Here is a 19,214-nt window from a genome sequence, read left to right on the forward strand (position 1 = left end):
TCCAAAACACAAGGTGTCACAAACTGTACTGACAATCGTCCACTGGACTTCAGTGTCAAATGCTGTGGTACACAAAAGTTTGAGGACACGGGTGATGATCATGAGCTCTCACTGTTACTTTACTTTTGTTGTCAATTGGTACACACGGTGCCTCTCGTGACCATGCAACCCAGATGCATAGGCATTCCAGGCGGGGGTGAGGACATGGAGGACATTGTTACATGTAGAAGGAAAGGAGCGCCATCCCATGGCTCACTTCCAAGGGCATTTCAGTGAAACACAGCCTATGTTCTATCAAAATGTCTGACTTCTGCGTGATGTTGGGACACAAAAATCTACTTGACAATCCTCAATATGTAACGCCTTAAGAGTGAGAGTGATATGTTGGTTTATCCAAGTTGGGTTAGCACTACCATCTGCCAAAAAAAACCCTCTAGTTCAGGGAAAATCCAAGGCATTGCCCGGCCAACCAAGAGGCATAGTCTCCTCACGGAGTCCCAGGGCAGACTCTCTGTCACATGGGTGCCTACAGCGAGGAGGCATCTTAAAACCCATGTGAGCCAACTCAACCGGCTTTCGTGATGGAGGAGCAGTGGTTCCACTATATGTCTTGTCCTCACCTTCCCCTGAAGGGAGAGTCCAGGCACCGTGAAGAAGAATCTTATCCCTTTGCCTCATATCAGTGATGTTTACCCGAATTTCGGGAACATCGGTGACAGCTTTTCTTCACCATGGCAGACCACTGACAGTCCAAATGAAGGAGGATTCTGCACTACTATGTCTGTCAACTTCATGTACCACCATTCGCTCACGATCAAGGTTATGATCAAGGCCCCAAGATTTCCATTTTGGAATCATGGTAGAAGCTTATATTGATCCCATTGACCGTGAGACCTCCCATCCAGAACTCAAGGTTTCAGTCCAGGGAAAGTGGCAGCACCACCTACTTGGAAGAAAAGAGTGATGAGATACTAAGGTCAACAAGTCAAAGACCCTCTCCATTATTACCACAGCTGCCCAACTAAAACAATCCAAATGAACCTAAGCTGTAAATGCAACTGTAGCCCTGCCGCAAACGTCCAAGTAAAGTCGCAAGGACTGTACCTCCAGCTACAGAGTTCATTGATGGACACCACTTACAGGCATCACTGACAAATGAAGCAGCAAATGTCTATCTGCTGTCCCTGGTTACCTGAGGAGAAAACAGCAGCAGATGGGATTCCAAAGGTGTCCTCCTATTGTTCTTTCCTATTCAATGCTGATGCATCCGTTTCACTTTTGATATTAATGTTTCACTTTTAAAGTATCTTCCAGGTCTACACAACCCTGTGTTGCATCGACAATATCAATTCATTTAATAGCTCCACAGCAAATATTTCCAGGCGGGGATCATTTGTACTAACAAGCAACACGGTAAAGGCAAAACAGCTTCCCCTCATATTAAACCTGTAAATCCTTTTAACTAGATAATAAGAGCCGCTTAACAGTTAAGCAGCAAAGCAAGTAATTGCTTTTTCACAGAGTCGGAATTTGAATTTCTATCGTGTGGTGAGACAAACAAATCCCAATCACATGGAATGCAATTAAACTCTTGAGTGAACTTGTGACATGCTTCAGCTCCTCAGTAATCACATAAGTAACTGTGATCCATACTTCATTTCCATTCTGCATGACGGTGACGCCTTCCGTGCGTACTGTGGTACTGTGCTGGGAAGCAACTCCACGGAAGCTTCAGCAGCCCTCTGAGTTCATTTTAGTGGTTTTGACCATAACACTGAAGAAGTCTGGGAGTTATCTGATCTAATGCCGCTCCTCAAACATCATCTAAAGCACTGTATTCTGGGAGTTAATCTTACTTAAATTCAGCCTGAGGAGATCATTGTTCCTTTTAAAAAGTGCTGACTCGCACCAATTTAAGAGTCTGCGTTTGGTGTAAATTTCACATCAGCTATATTCGCCTGGAAATTAGATTAATATTTTTTCATGGAGCAAAAATATCGGGGCATTATGGAAAACAATATTTGGAGATACTCTTGCATTCACTTTTTGAACTACAGCTAGAGTGAATATGCATTTTTTTGTGATGGTAAAAATGTTCTGTGTGGGTGTAAAATCTTGTTCCGACTGACTGCAGGTACGTGAAGATGATAGCTGACGTGGAGTGACAGTGAAAACAGAGGTAAAGGAGCGAGCTAATAGTGTTATTTGACATGTTTTCACTATACTAGCGATCATTTTGATTCCCCACTGCACCAGTGACAACATCCTGACAGTGACAGGAAGCGAGTGCATGAGTGGACTTGTCACAGCGGCGAAGTGATTGCTGCTAATAAGTTGACACTTCCCTCCGACCCTGTTTATGTGCTTTAGTATTTCATCCTTCACCTCATAGCAGATGCGTTGCCGTGTTCGTACACGTGTGGGTTTGATGACCCAAGGTGACTCGTTTCCAATAAGGAAATGAAATCTATTGCATGATTCTTTCCTTTCCCCTCAGCAAGTCGCTTTCCTTTATTACTTCACCTGCGCTTTCGGAGCCACTGGGTGAGCTCCCACGCTGCCAGCAACTCCCAGACAAGGATCGGCGGCATCTATCTTGTGGACAGGAGTGCTGAGTGGCTATTACTTCTGAGCCCACCAAATAAAAACCACAGCAATTAAATGCTATTGGGCCGTTTGACTTTGTCTTTTTAGAGCATACGGCCAGTAGAAGAAGAAGAAGAAGAAGGAGGAGGTCAGGATGAGAGCACCTCAAATACAGTGTTCAATTACACTTCCAAAAAATGGATTTCATCTTGAGCTAGATGTTCTCTTTCATTTATGCTTATAGCAATCACCCAGACACATCTTTGTCAGGGCTTTGTGAATTACACACAGGTCACCCCCGAATAGCAAACATCTGCAAAGTCATTACAAAGGACAGGAGGCACAGCGGGTCATGACTCACCACTGTATTGATCTGCAATTAAACCGGACTGAGCATCTGAATATGGACCATGATGTGCTGCCCCCTTCTCTGACCCACTGAACACCCCACCTCAGCTCCACTCAGCAGACTCAGCTCTGCTGGCGGCAGGAGTTTAATGCAATTTTCCGTAATTATCACGAGCCAAATTAGGATTGTTTAATGCAGGAGTGTCAAACTTCATCACACAAGGGGCCACTCTTAAGCTCAGTTCACAGGCGGAACAAAATTGACATGTATGTAAGGATTATGACAAGAAAAGGAATGTATTTTTTATTGATTTATTCTTATTTTATTTCACACCAGCATGACACAAATTTGGTTAGTTTTTAAATCAATGGTTTTATTACTGTTTCTAAATACTCAATTACTAGAAGCTGACTTTAAACATGAAGTGAGGTTGCACTCTGAGCTTCACCTTAGAAGTCTTAAAGAAACACAACCTATAAGCTCAAAGTTTTTAATCTCAAAGTCAAAATGAATGTTGTATTTATCATAAAGAAAACACCCACTACATCAGAGGTGGGCAGTTAAATTTCCTAAAGGGCCACATTATAAACTGTGAATGTTGTGGGGAGCCATCATGCCAAAAGAAAGGAGGGCGAAGACTACGAAATGTGACGGGAAAAAAATCTGAAGTAACAAGGACGAAATAAACGATTAAATATCTAATGGAAGCAAGGATATTAAGGAGTGTAAATACCTATAAAACATGCATTTTATTTGAATATAAATCATAATAAAACTATGGACCCAAGATAAAAAGGCAATTTATTTCAAAACAAATTTAGAATTTTCTTTCAACATACTAAAATGACAAACAAAAAGAAGAAACAAAATTTTAGTCATGAACGTGTTGTATGTACTGTTTAACCAGTACTGGCTGAAACGGAAGCAGGATAAAACAAATGACAGTTGTATAGTTTTAGTCTGACCTCATGAGGGCCACAAAAACACAGGCAAAGGGCCACATATGGTCCCAGCACCGCACTTTGCCCAGGTCTGCGTTACATGATCGCGACTTGACTTCACCATGACGACAGGAACCACTTACAAATGCAGTCAGTCCTGATTACACCGCAGTAACCAGGAAGATGATGAAGGTAGATCGCACAAAGGCAGTGAGACAAGCGGTGACTGCTTGTCTCATTACACAAGCAAATTAAAGTATATTTCCTTCAGAAGCTTAATATGCATGCAATGCTCAGCCCTGATCCCTCACAATTGAGTTGTTCATCCATCTTTCTTCTCTTTTTTTCAAACTTTCTAGCCTTTCCATTACTTTCTGTCCCTTTAACTTTGGTGTCAAGCTCCCTGAATAAGACTCTCCGTCTTTGTCACTTCTTGTCTCTGTTGACGGTGTTGTCGAGTCACTATTAATGATGGGGTTGTGGGATTAAAATCTCAGTTACACTTCTAGATCACTTTAAACTTTAAACATATACAACTATAAATACTAAATATGTTTAGTGAACACCCCCTCAATGGATACATAAATAGTGAGTGAAGAAATGTTAGACCCCTGCCTGTCTGTCTGTCTCAAAGTCCCGCTACAAGCCGCCAGTATGTAAATATTTCACGGACATAGCGAAGTCTCAAGAGACTCACCAAACTGTAACGTGTCAAATCATTTTTTTTTTCAGTTGTCCTTTTGACAGAATAGTTGCTGCATTCTGCAAGGTTGAATTCTATTGTTTGCCTCCTCGAAGAGGTATATAAAAACGTGTCTGAATTTGGGTTAGGTTCGGTAACTTTATTGTCAAATATGCTACAGTACAAGACATATAGCATGAATGAAATATCTGATCTGATTTAAATGATTTAATGGTTCATTTTTTCACATCATGTACACAGAAGGTCTCATTTTGATGACAAATTCAGAGTCAATTCATGTGATCTGTATCGGTGATCTGCAGTAAAAAATCCTGATCAGAGAATCCCTAGTGAGTACCATCAGACAGTAAATGAAGGATTGTGTTTTAATAACACTTTGTGAACTGACGACCCAAAACAATGTCTTTAATCGATCAATTACTGATTGAGTATGGTATTTTGTAGTCGGCACATCTGTGTACACAATTGACACTGCAAATAATATTTAGCCTTATGGACTTGACATACTGCAAATAAAGAGTGGCAGAGTCAAGGTCACAAGCAAGCAGCTATGATATTCTTATATTCTTATATTCTGAGTGTTGAGGAGGAGTATATGAATCATGGTTTTAAATAGGGCTTCACATTTTAGAAAAAAACTGAAAAAAAAATGGAATGTCCACGAAAGTCGAGATAAATAAGATTATAAAGATGGACAGGGACAAATATATATATATATATATAATATATATATATAATATTGAAGTACTGTTCAATATGACAGGAAAGAAAAATCTCAAAATAAGACAAGATTTTCAATGTAAATTACATAAACAAAAGCAACAACAAATAAAAAAATTCCAATTCATTATCATTGATTTCAAAGCTGAGTACAATGGTATTGCAGGTTTGATGAAACAGTGTCCTAATTTTCAGAGGCCACTAGACGGCGCTCCTGGTTTAGGAATGATGTTAGGTCTCGTTGAATTAGTCAACTCCAAACATTTTACAGCAGACAGTGCCATCTGGTGGCCTCTGATAGTCAGGACACTGTTTCATGAAACCTCATCTGCCCATCGCAGGCTGACATGGTTTCATGAAACAGTGTCCTCATTTTCAGAGGCCACCACATGGCACTCTCAGCTCTGATCATCTTTGCCATTGAACTTTTTAAAGGAAACCGTGTGTCAGTTTTTGACAGAGAGCCACACCTACTGAGACACTGTTCCATAAATCCATAAAGCCACTTCTTGTGATTCAGATTGAAAATAGAAAAAGTTTCCTTTAGAATTTTCAGACTTTTTTATTTTAAGATGGTCTATTTTGATTCTTGACAATGCTTTCTTGCAGGCAAAATCTTTAGGATTTTGATCAGTATTTCCCAGACACAAAACCATACTGACCCAGGGTATACTTAAGAGGAAAATATATTTTGTACTCTGGCCCTGAACTTGTCTAGTTTCTCACACAGCCAAAGGTGGCTCACCCTTGTTTCTCCGCGTATCCTCCAGCAAGAAACCTGCGATTGACGTTCCTTGTAGCGAGTTGCTCTGCTAAACTATGTTGTTTGACCTGTGATAAGGAATAGTTCTGCAGAAAGATTTCAGAAAAGCTCACAGATGAAAAATCATGGAAGGGAGCAAAGCAAAAATCCAACAAACCAGGAAATGACACTGACTAGTTTGTGATGAACACCGCTCACTAATAGCTCAAATGTATCATAATTATTTCTTATTTTTATAATTATTTTTTAAAAATCAGGCGTCAACGATGTTTTCTTCTCAATGCTTGCAGCCATCATTCCGAACATTTTGGCTGATTTTCATGCATATTTAAATAAAGATTGTGTCTCTCTGACCTTTCATTGTTGTAATCTGTTCGGACCACAGGGAGAAAAGTGTTGCGATTTTATCCAACAAGAACAAACAGTTTGTCAATAGCCTTTGGTTATCTGGATGTGCAAGTAAGCACACGCGGTTTCCTGCACCCAAATCAATGTTTTCAGATTAGGCTTCATGGCCAAAAAGGGAGCGCAGCAGTGTTGTTGTTCGTCTTCACCTTTTCTCCATGAAGTCACATACCTCACCCACGTACATGGGAAGGGTAAAATCATACCCAATGTGAAAACCTGTCGGCATCCAAAGGATGTAATATGTCACCGTGCTGTTGAGCACAAATGTCAAACAGTGCCGTCCTGTTAAAATCAATAAGGATTTGCAAGAATCAATGCCTGGGTTCCTATGAGGAGTAATTAGCAAGTCAAACATGCACAGCAGTACGATGCATCCTGCCCACGACTGTGACCCCCAAACTGAGAGGGTTTTTATTCAGACTACATATATTGGATCTGGTGCACCAGTCTGCTCAAATAAAAGTGGGAGACGAAACACTGGCGGAAGACATGTCTGTCTTTTAAAATAAAGTTTCAGGTCAGTGTTCATGCTACTGAGCGAAGTTTCAATCGATATTTGCCTTGATGGGCCACAATAGCAGCGTCGGCTCACTGGCTGATACCAAACATTTATCTCCACATTTGATGAGATTTTTTTTCTATACCGGCAAAAGTTGAAAAGAAGGTGACCTGCAGCGACTCCCTGCATGAAAGCAAACTAACCACAATGGAGACTAGCTGTCTTTAAATTGAAACCTTCTAACTTAAAAACGCTTTTAAATACTGTATATTTCAAAATACTGTATAGAATGTGTTGTCAAATGTCTAGTTGTTGATATAGAGAAGGTTTGATGTTTACTACTACTAAATAAGTGACCTGAAATTCCATTGTGAATATCTTTGTTGCAATAACCGACTGTATTATAATAATACACCAACACTTTAACACTGTCAAAAATATTCATAGCCACAGCCACGGTCTTGATCAAGTTGCAGTTGCGATGATGTTCATACAGGAAATCAGTCAACAAAAATTTTAAAAAAATACTAAAATTTAGAACATAAACCACTATTCGGAGACTTAAAATCATGTGTAACTTTGAAACATATATCAACGGTGTCTCAGTTGCATTGGTCTCTATGAATGTACCATCATTATCGTAGCATTGCAAATCTCAAGTGAAGTGATGGCATGCAACGCCTCTGTTTCCACACCAAAAAACGTTTCTAGTGTGAGTCACTGCATGGTGTGATGATGATGATTTGATCTGTGTTGGGGCACAGGCGCTTCCACAGAAACCCTGAGCTCTGTCAAATGTCAAATGAATTCAGGAAAACGTGTGTGAAATTCACATTCATCTTTAAAAGGTGCATTTTTAATACAAACGTTGGATTGCAGGATTCAAGTTTGGCTGCAGAGAGCTTCTTGCAGGTGAAGAGAACAAGCTTGGTAAATACCACTGATGGGCTTATGAGGTTTCATCAAACTGTCTTCATTTAAAGAGCTGTGTCGGTGGCATTGTCGGTTTTAAAATGACTTCAGTTCAAACCCAAAGATTGCAGCAGAAAGTGCCATCTTGGGGGCTCTAAAAATGGGGACACTGCTTCATGAAACCTCATCAGAACATCATGAATAAATACTCGGGGTCGGGTCACGTGCATCGCTTGGTTTTGATTGATATAATCTAAATACATCAAGATCATATTTGTCTCTCCACAACTACGACTGTGCTTTGGTTTATACATAATGAAACTTACACAGAGCAATTATCCTGATGATCATTGAAGTACCGTTCCCCCCCGACAAATCAGAGCTACATATTTGCCGAAGATTTCAAAGAATAACCTCCACAAGTCGTACAACAGCTGCAACAGTAAGTCAAAGACGTAAAAAAGAATCTTGATAACAATCATGCACTTGGAAAAAAAAGTGTTTCCGCAACATTAAAAGACTGTTTGATTCCACACCGTTATAATATTCACAAAGAATTATAGTTACAAAGAAGTGCCATGCAGAACAAGCAGCCCCACACAGTTCAATGAAAGGAGCGGAAGTTGCTACAAGAGAGCACAGTGAAAGCCTAACATTAAGAGTGAAGGCTTGGCTTCAGCTGAAGTAGATGAACACTACGATCACCTTTCACAGTGAAACTAGAGAGTAGCGCAACCATAACAACTGGATTCAAGAACACTGAGAGGACAAGCTGGCAACTGAGGACATCAAACCATATTTGATAAAAAACATGAAGAATGAATGAATAGCAATTAAGCATTATTCCACACTAATTCAGGATTAAGAACCTCACAGATCGACTCTTAAAGATTCAAAGACGGATGTTGAAATATCAGTGGACTCTCCAAGGACGCTTTATATAGTCATGTTTGAAAAAAAAACAAAGCTACAAAATAGCAAGAAAAAGAAATTAACCATTGGACCTTCTCAATCGGAAAAATGAAGGAGCACTCTGCACAAATGCTTTGATGGCTCGTAAGCACTCCAAATACAAGACATAATGCAGCGACTCACCTTGGTTACACCAGGCTGCTGTCGTCTGTGTCGGCTGTCAACAGAAAAGAGAGGAAAGATGTAAGTGTTGAGAAAACAAAGTCTGAAATTGAAGCTATATCATCGCATGGTGTGGCACAAATAACAGCAGCATGTAACAAATGAAGTAATGTCAAAACAGTAGCAACAGTTGATGTCTGAACCTATATTTACCAAGCAAACTCCAAAGTAGCAATTGAGCAGAACTATTCACCGAATGTATTTATAGAATATTTGACAGATAATATTTCAGAATCTTGGCCAGAAAATAATTAAATATGTATGTAAATAAACGGTAACAAGTCCAGTCCATTCTTCGGTGCAGACGGGCCAAAATATGTGGATAGCATTTTTAGTTGTGTGCCGATTTTGAGTATCAACAGAAAATATATGGCTGCAGGAGACCATGTGTTTGCAAATTCCCATCAAATATGAAGGCATATAGTTAATTTAATAATCTGGCCATAAACAGCATAGAGCAGGAGGACCAGCCGAACAAATTTATGTTAGTGCAGAAGTTTATTTAAGGACATATGATTCTGAAAATATTACCATATTAGCTTCATTGTTTATATTTCTTATTAAAAAATACCCGAGGCAAATACAATTATGAAATGAAATGGTTGTTATTCTGGTTTATTATTTTATTTTATTATTTTTTTTATTTATTATTCTGGTATTATTGGTTATTCTGGTTATTCTCAAACATAATTCTTTTAGTCATGAATCATTATAAAAATAATGGCATTTGGCTTATCTACTGTGCCAAATTTAAATTAAGTCTTCTCATTATTACATGTGCACGTAAAGCTACCACTATAAATAGCCTCCTAACACCCCCTATCTTATCACCTTGCCCATAAAGGCGGTGGCAGTATCGAAGAACAAGTAACCTCTCTAAAATATTACACTTCCTAGAATGCTTACATTTTATCACAGCTCACAAAATTAAAGAGCATCAACATTAACGTATGCTTTAGTGACAAAGCCTATTTGAATTAGATACAAGGATAAAGCTATACTGGAGCAAAACACTTTTTGGAATACAATTATGTTGTTTGTGGACACATAAATTGAATATTGTGACTTAAACTATGGACAAGCAGTGTTTGTATTGGATCCATTAAAAAAGTACATTTAAGTATACAACACATGCAAGCATAAAATAAATAAATAAACGTGAAGAAAAAATAAAAGGAATAAATGAATAACACACATTCAATGCCAACATTTCTTTTCAGCAGAATTCAAGATGGCACTTTTCCCAGCAAGTCTGTTAGAGAATGTCTTTGTCCTTTTGTTTGGCTTAAGGATTCCCTGAAAAAAAAATTTAGTCTGGTTCAGTGACTCAGAAAGAAGGAATACATGAGGTACAGAGGTTGCAGATTTAATGGAGGATGGCAGCGCTACAGTACCATGTAGCCCGCCACTGTCAGGGGGTGGATATCTCAGCTGACTGTCAAAAAATTGTCAGCTGAACCTTAAATACAAGCCCAAATAAATTGCAGATGGCGAATATAGATGTAAATAATTTCTGTAAATTGCAAAAAGTAAGGAATGGATTTCAGTTCTGAAGAGTAGCTGGAGTTAACCAGAGCAAAGCTCAGATAAGTTAAGCTTGGTCAGTGTCATGATCTTTCATAGCGCATCAGAAAACCTCTTATTTCAAAGATACCTAGTGAGGTTGGTCTGCCCCCCGACTGGCTCGAGCAGGAGGTTTTTACGATTGCCTCCATGGCCTTCCTCCGTCAAACCCATCTAAACTCTAAACCCAGCAAAGCGAGTAAATCTGCCACAATTAATTATAATGGCTTCTTTTGTGGCCCTTTTTCTCGCCATGTCCACTTGTCCCCGACGACATAATGAAGACGAGTGACCTCTTTCACCGAGCTGACGCAAAACGGATTGACCCTTGGAATAATGGGGGTGTGTTGCACTTTTTTTATGATGAGCTTGCAAAAAATAATCCACATCTCATCCAATCTGTTCCTCCTAATACCTTGGCCTGGTTTCCAGGGGGAAGTGATAAAGGGTTTTGCAGGTGTGCTTAACAGATGAGAATTGACTCTCTTAAATAAGTTCCCTGAAATATGCAACATAAATCATCGGCCTATCAGTCCTGCACCTCAAGAGGACTTTAAAAAAGTTCCTCAGCCCCGTGAAGTGCTGAACAATGTCCTTGATGTCTACGAAGGTCGACCTTTCTGACAGAAATAACAGTTTGTGAAACTCGATCAATGAGGCTTGTTGAAGCTCTTTTCCTACAAAGTTGTTCAGGGACTGGCTCGACTGCCATTGATTAGCTGATATATGGCGCGCATCTGTAATGAGCTCCCGGTGAATCGCAAAGTGCTCATTAGAGGCACAGCGAGGACTCGCATTACAGTACAGTGTTTTTAAAACACAAGCTCATAAAACCCTCCTGAAAACAAAATAAGAACAAGCAAGCGTTAAGTGACCAAAGTCAGATGGTTAATTTATGAAATAAATTTAAGAGTCCATTATGGGAAATAACAGCCTAAACAGGATCCAATGGAAATATCGCTTTTAATTACTGCAGGCTAATATTAGCACAATCTGGTTAGCTTCACACTTGTACTCACTTGTACTCTTTCACCACCGACTACACCTCATAACACGGAAAACAAGCTGGCGTTCTTCTTGAACTTAGAATCGCCATCATCACACTGCAGTTTACATGAGTCACCATTTTTCTGTATCAAGTTTTTGATGCACCTTAAAGTATTGAACTTGACTTTGTGCAGGTCAAATGGGATCAAAGGTTTTGCAGGGCACATAAAATGGCCGTCAGATTTGGTTCTGGGCCTTTAGTTTTCTAAAAGCACAAGAAACCAAAGTGCAACGCATCTTCACTCCCATGGCGTAACATTAAAGTTGGGAAAGTTGACTTTCGGGTTCAATGCTGACAACAAAGGAATGAATCATCAGTAGCGTGACACGCAAAAGAAAGACGGAAGTCACGAAACAATGTGTCAGTTATTATTTATTATTATTTTAAACCACTGTTTGTTTCAGTCAGGGTGACTGTCACTAAGGAGGAGAGCCACGTACGGATTTATGTATAGCCAATAACATCCAACATGATTCAGTGAGAGAGATTCCGTACGTCTCCCCGTCCCTCGCACTCCGCCTCGCACAGAATCCAGAGACAACCATGTACTGTACTTCTGTGCAAAACAAAATGCTTCATTTGCTATATTCTACAACAAACTCTAAGGTGCTACATGCCCATCATCATTAAACATACATAGTTTTAACTTGACTGTAGTTCGAAATGGTGTTAAGAATATATTCCATGGGATTATGATGAAAAACAAGGCAGCACTGGTGCACTGAAAAAATCCAAACGTCCTGGGATCTCTCAGCGAGGCATATCTCTTCTTCATAAGCTTGACATGGTGAGTAAAGGCAGCAGGAAAGGAAACAAGGACAGCAACAAATAAAGTTCAAGGATGAGGTTATCAAGGACACGGAGAGTATCAGTGTGGCTATGGATAATTGCTTAAGATAAAATTATTGTTACTTGCAGGAGTCCAAGTTGGAGAATTTTCTATATGTTGGAGTCTATTTCAGTACTGAGGGCGCAAGGCATCAGATGGAGAACTGGAGTCAGTGGAGGAGGTCATGGTGTTGCTGCGTAATAAGAGATCTGAGGTCGTAACAGAAGGAAAGACATACGGGATGCAGAATGAGTTTCCTCAGACAGGGGACATCCAGCAGACATGGACTACTTCTCTGCATTGGAAAAACCTAGTTGTGGTGGTCAGGATTCCCTCTGGATTTGTGTGTTCCAGGTATGTCAAGGTGTGAGGACACTACAAGTTATGTCTCTACTCTGGCTCTGGATCATCTCGAGATCCTGCCAAATGAGTCGGCAGATGTGGCCAAAAATAAAGGAGTTTGCCAGATCAAGTAAGGGAGTGTAGTGAAGCTTGTATTTTGTGGCGTCAGTATTTTACATTAATTTATTTTGCTTTTCTACTGGAGATTGTACATTATTCTTTTCAATATGAAAGGGTTCCAAAATAATGCACAGCACCATTTGATTTCCGTTTTACTTTTGCCCAGAGAAGCACCAAAAAAAATAACACTGCACCACACTAACTCTTTGTTTCCTTCCTCATTCCTGGTGTCCTTATTTTCTGGCCCCTAAAGCGGCTGTCTGTGCACTAAGCAGCTGAAGCCAGTCTTCCATTGGTCTGTGTCTGGCCTCTATTATCAGAGCATGACAAGGAGCTGCAGTGTCGCCTTGTCAGCCTAATAAACACCCTTTATTTTGCCCACCTGGGTGTGTGGAAGGGGGATTCAGCCAGCAACAGAGTTGTGGACCATTGATTTCATGGATGGTTTATACTTCCGCCTGTCTATTATGTTTTGAACAGGCTGCAATTGTGTTACAGTGCGAAAACGTTGCTAGGACACTTGCACTCGGGGATTAAGTCGGCACAGACGAGCCGGCTTTAGCCGTGACAGACAGCCCATGGAGAGAGAGGGAACATTTTGTACATCTTATTGTTTAATTTTAGATGATAACACCACCATGAGTAAGAGCATTGCATCACCTATTCCCAGGCTTACGAAAACCAGCTTTCCCTTTCAGATATGCACTGGACAAGAGAGCCTCCAAAGGAAGGAAGTTGACTACAATAATATGATGAGAATGAGAAGCCCCCACTCATGCCTCGTTTTTGCAAACATAATTGACGAATAATCTCATGTCTTTTTTCACAATAGTGTTGAAAATAAAACCCATTACTTGCTCTCATTCATAGCTAATTCTGAAGAAACAAAGTTGCCCACTTAAGATATGGATGTGTTTTCCCCCACAAACATTCCTCCTTCCACAGGTGAGAACACTTCAACACTAAAGTTGACTCTCAGGAGTAGAATCCGACAACTCAAAGAGGAACTTTGGTCTATCCAGTGATGGAAAGAAAGGTTACTTGTCCTGTATGAGGTGATCAGAGTTCATTTCAAGCAGCTCTGTTGGGCCAAACGTTGCTCTCATTTAACAGTGTAGCTCAATTTTGAATTGCAGTACGTTATGTTTCTTATTAAGTTATTACAATATACGGCAGTTACAACAGGTTCTGGCATCAGTTGTATCCTGTATGTGTGGATGCCCACTTAGGAAATGACTTTACCAGGAACCAGTAGTTAAACTTAGCCCATCAAAATGGCGCAATTCAAATTATATTTTTATCCATCTATCCCATCACATCAGCGACCCCATATCTGACAACTCCCCTAGCAAGTCTCTTGAACAGGATAAGAACGACTGTAGCAGTTATCAGACCTTACTTGAAACCTTTGTTTGCGGTGTGAGGTCAATAACGTCTTCATATATTTTTCATTTTGCCACAATCTTCCGCTTCTTTGTTCTTTGTGCAGGTAAGGTTAAAGGTCAACCGCTGGTTGAACAACCCTTTCAATCATAACCCTCATGAGTAGCTGTTGTTCTCACATTGAGTAAAAAACAGAGTGGGGAATGAGAGAAGCCCTGACCCAGGAGAATAATCCAATCACGGGTTCAGCACCACGGACAGCAACATCACTCCACTTGCCAGCCCAGACGCACAAGTGAGCCGTAGAATCAGAAAATATAAATGAGCCTATTGAACCTCCTAATCGTTATATATATTTTATTGACGAAAAAATGAAAGCGCTGTGCGACACCACAGCTTTATCAAAGACATGTTTTAATGTTAAATACACATGATACACATGTATCAAATGGGTACTGGTTACATACATTTTTGCTTTTGACTGAGAAAGAACAGTCTCTTTTGTACCTGGTAGAACACCTTGTAGAAATTGTTTGAGATCCATTTGTAAATACATCAAGTGGTGATATGGATACGGTCCTTTGAGGCAAAGCACAGTAACATCAAAGGACAACTGAGCACACAGGTTTTAAAAATTCAATGTTATTTAGATGTGAGGTGGACCTTGGGGGCCGGGAGGACAAAGCTACTTTGTGTTATCAACAAGCTATCCGGAATGCCCGAGCAGAGGTCACATTCAGTCGAATGCTGATTTGATTTTATTTGCTATCTTCCAAACTGGTGGCGGTCACAATACAATCGCCCATCTTCGTGTAAAAAAAAACAAACAAACTGAATTAGATGCTCTTGTTAAAGCAACAGCAGCAAAGGAGGCAAACCTGCAAACCTGTAAAACTGTCAGAGCGACCTTCACTTACCCTCAGTATTGATGGTCCAATCACACAGAGAATATGAATTAGTACCTTCAGGGATTCCTTAAAACAGGCCATAATTCTCCGCATGTCGGAAGGCGGAGATATCAATCACGGAATGACTTTATGTCGTGCCTCGAGAGATGACAAAGATAAATTTCAAAAATATGTTTTTCCCACGTCCCATCTGCTGTATGAAATAGTCATTCAGGAATTGGACCCAACACACTGCAGGTTACATGGCACTGCGGTCGCATTCAAACCTGCCTTTATGTGCACTCAAGTCTTCCACCATGAGCTGGGCGAGATGCCAGCAAAAGCAAAAATATAATTTTTTATATTATTCGATATCAATTATACTTGATAATTTTTAAAAATATTTTAACAATGTTTTTAAAATGAGTTTTTTGGATGAAGGAGAGCCCTTGATCTAATCCCGAATGTTTTATAGCCAATCCAGTCGTGATACAACTGAGAAACACGGCAGCATAGGGAGGAATTATGCCATTTGAATTGATGACAATAAAAATGCTATTTTTTTTTTATTTATCATGAATTGACACCCTAATTCCACCTTTTCACTATACAGCTCTGATAGAATTTGATTTAAGTCTCAAGAGCGCAAAGCTGTTAAACGACAAAGTGTTCTTAACTACATTCATTTTTGTTTTTCTATTTGTCCTTGACTACTCTATGAATATTCATCTCTTAATATCAACTTAATGTTTTTCCTTTGTGCATTTTTGGCTAAGTATTAAGAGAAAATGCTCTGCGAGTGAATGGTATAAAAATCTTTGGCTACACTTGAAATGTCCCATGTACAAAATCTCCCATGGTTTTCAAGTGTGACAGCATGACTATACAAAAAATGCACAAGACTCTGCAGACTCTTGATCTAAAAGTGTGAGAATAATCTTTTTTTTTTTTTTAAATAAAACCATTCTGTGGTGATCAAAAAAAATGGCAGTGAAATGAAAATCAAGAATCTGTCCATGAGGACTTGTTGAGGACTTGTCAGGGAGTGTGTCCTTTTTTTCGTGGTAGTGAGACGCTCTCTGATGACATCATTTCATGGTGCACTCTCCTCTCAATAATTATATCATAATCACAAAAGGAAACATGAATAAAACTGCATTTTCGTTTGGCAAATTTTGAAAACATTTGGATAATATAGTACATAAAAGTACATTTTTTTTAATCCATCACGAAAACTAAACTGTAAACTGTAAAAGTCCAGAAAAAGGGTACATGGAGTGAATGGTTTGAATAACAAATACACTGAAATGTATGCAAAATTATATGAAGAAGGTATTAAACAATGAAAATAATGAAAAATAAATAAACAAACATTAATACAGAATACAGAGAAAAAGCACATTCTGATCAAACGTCTGTTTTCACAATGATCAGAATCAATATGAAACAAAACAATTAACAAAAGTAAATTAAATAGAAATGTATTGAAAATGCCTTGACAAAAGTCAGACATTCAACATATTTTGGCAAACCCGTCCCGTTTTTTATGCTTTAGATTTCATCACTTGCTGACATCATGGAGTCCACTTTGACTCAATGACACGTGATGAAATCCAAAAATCTAACAAAGGATTTCCCTTTCATTTCTTTGACGGTTGTTCTGAGCTCTTTGCTTAACATTCATATCATCCCTCTCTTAAACTTTGGCTGCAGCCCTGTGGCTCTTAAAGTTCTGAATAACACGTACAAATGCCAGAGGAATATCAATCTGCCTGGAGACGGTCTGAAAGCCCATATCTTTAACGCGCATGCCTATTATCATCGTCCTGATCTCCAGACCTGGCTCTCGCCTTCAATTTCTGTGGTCCAGGTTGAGTATTGTACGCACCATGTCACCAGACAACATGACTATTTCTCTCCATCTGTCAACTGAATGAGTTTAAAAACTAATTGATAAATTCATGCCTTCGAATTATTGTTCAAATTTTCCAATTTAATGCAATTTTCATTAGTCAATTTTCAAATATCATTTAAAAAAATTATTATTATGATTTTCTACTAATGTGAATGACGATTATGTCCATAATCTGCTTTCCTCATTTAGCACAACAGTTTTGTCCACGTGGAATGCCAGAGGAGATGCTGGAAAGCCCATAGCGAGCCGTAAGAGGTTTCAAATAGATTCTAATCCACAGTATTGAATGTCCAGGTCTATGTTCGCTGACTTGCTTCTCAGTTCATTGGTTAGGTTTCCAGTTCCAATAGACAATGCAGTATATTTGGCTGTCAAGTCACCATTTGTTTTTAAAAAAACGTGTGTAGAAATCTTGAACCTGTTCTCATTAAAGCACATTTTGAAAGAACCAGCTCCTGACTCCAGTAATTTTTATAAAAATTTAAAAACTGAATTTGGATGCAAATATCACTCCTTTACCCTGCAGCTGTACTGAATACAGATTGTATACGCTGCCCAGTTTGAAAGCATGTTTTAAAAAACAGCCAGTGGCTCTGCTCTCCGCCTTTATGTGCAGCCTTCTATTCACTTGTCTTGAGCTCTTTCCACTAAAAATAGATGCCAGTGTCCATTACTGTTTCTGGAGTCCGAAAAGACCCTGCTGTACTTTCCAAGCTCTTTGTGCCCATCACGCTCTCCCCGTTCAGACACAGAACACTCAACATTTATAATTGTATATTATTTCCTTCTCTTACAAGGCCTGGTACGGAAGATGCTGTGATTCCTGCACAGGCTGGTCACCTCTTCAACCTCATTCCAAGTCCAAAACAGTTGTCAGAAACTAGATTAATGTTGGTTTAATTACACTTGCTGTAATTAACTCCCACTAGTAGTAATTAAGGTGGATGAGAAAGCAACATGAAGAAAAATCTGATTTCGAGAAAGAACGCCCCTCTGCCTCGCTAAACACTGTCAGCATCTTGTGAGTGTGAATGTTTGAATTGAATTAACATAGATAGTAACATTACATAAATCGTGTCAAACTCAAAGCCCTGGGGACCAATCCTGCCCGCCAATTCTTTTTTACGTGGCCCGAAGGATCTTTAAAAAATATATTCTTTGGTCAAAGATGCATATATAAAATGCACTAAAAACCTGATCAGTCCATAGGCACACTGATATCGCTCCCAAGGTGTCAAATAGCAACTCTCTTAAAGTGACTTATGTTAGTCATTTGCTATATATAATCCCATGCTGTACGTGGCTCTCCTCCTTACTGAAGGCGCCATGAGAAAAGTGTGCCATCCCATGCTTCAACTGAAAGCCTAATGCATCAGAAGGCACATTGTGTGCCACCTGTGGAAGGCTGCCTTCGGTGACAACATAGGTCCACCAGAATGTAGCTATATGACACCTTGGGTGTGAGAATGGGTTGCAATATCATGACATATGAACCACTAAAAGGGTGATGGAATACAATGAACGTCAAAAATGGAGATGACTGTTAAAAAGAATGCCACTGTTAGAGTTGGTGGTGTACCAGCAGTGGATTTTGAAACAAATCATAGTGGCAATAAAAAAAAATCCTAAAAATTATATAAGTAAGTGGATTTCCATTGTTTTTATTCCCTGTTGTGGACTTTTCAAATGAATATAATTTGGGTTTTTTTCAGCAACAACTAAGAATGTGGTTAAATGTTTGGCCCCTTGAGTTGACACTCGCGTTTTATTTTATCTACATTACTGGCATGTGCGCCCACTCTTTATCAGCATGGTGAAGCTGATGGATGCACAGCTGTAATAGCTTGCGGGCCGTGAGTAGGAATTGCAGACCTCTCTCACACCATTTGATCAGAACATGAAACAAATGATCTTTGGATTCCTGTACAAATCTACTTGACTTCCAGGATGTCAATGAATTTTAGTAGCTGAGTATTTACTCATCATTATTATGGCACTTGTGTGTGTGTGTTTGTGTGTAAATATATATATATATATATATATATATATATATATATATATATATATATATATATATATATATATATATATATATATATATATATATATATA

The 19,214-nt window shown here is 39.2% G+C and overlaps 1 protein-coding gene across 8 annotated transcripts in view; it reads right to left on the bottom strand.

The window, feature by feature from the left end:
• Positions 1–19,214, bottom strand: part of tnr (tenascin R (restrictin, janusin)) — a 173,428-nt gene that overhangs the window by 108,464 nt on the left and 45,750 nt on the right. For 2 of the 8 annotated variants that reach the window (XM_053883868.1, XM_053883865.1), the window contains exon 3: positions 8,977–9,010. Coding sequence is in view for 4 of the 8 variants with exons in the window: in XM_053883862.1 (XP_053739837.1) it covers positions 8,977–9,010; positions 10,211–10,225 (49 nt within the window). In the remaining 4 variants the exon portion in view is untranslated. Of the gene's footprint in view, positions 1–8,976; positions 9,011–10,210; positions 10,312–11,597; positions 12,273–19,214 lie in introns of those variants that run through there. The other 6 variants (XM_053883862.1, XM_053883863.1, XM_053883864.1 and 3 more) reach the window with 6 other exon arrangements.

This window comes from Synchiropus splendidus, chromosome 13, assembly GCF_027744825.2.
Source record: "Synchiropus splendidus isolate RoL2022-P1 chromosome 13, RoL_Sspl_1.0, whole genome shotgun sequence".
Classification (NCBI taxonomy): Eukaryota; Metazoa; Chordata; class Actinopteri; order Syngnathiformes; family Callionymidae; genus Synchiropus; species Synchiropus splendidus.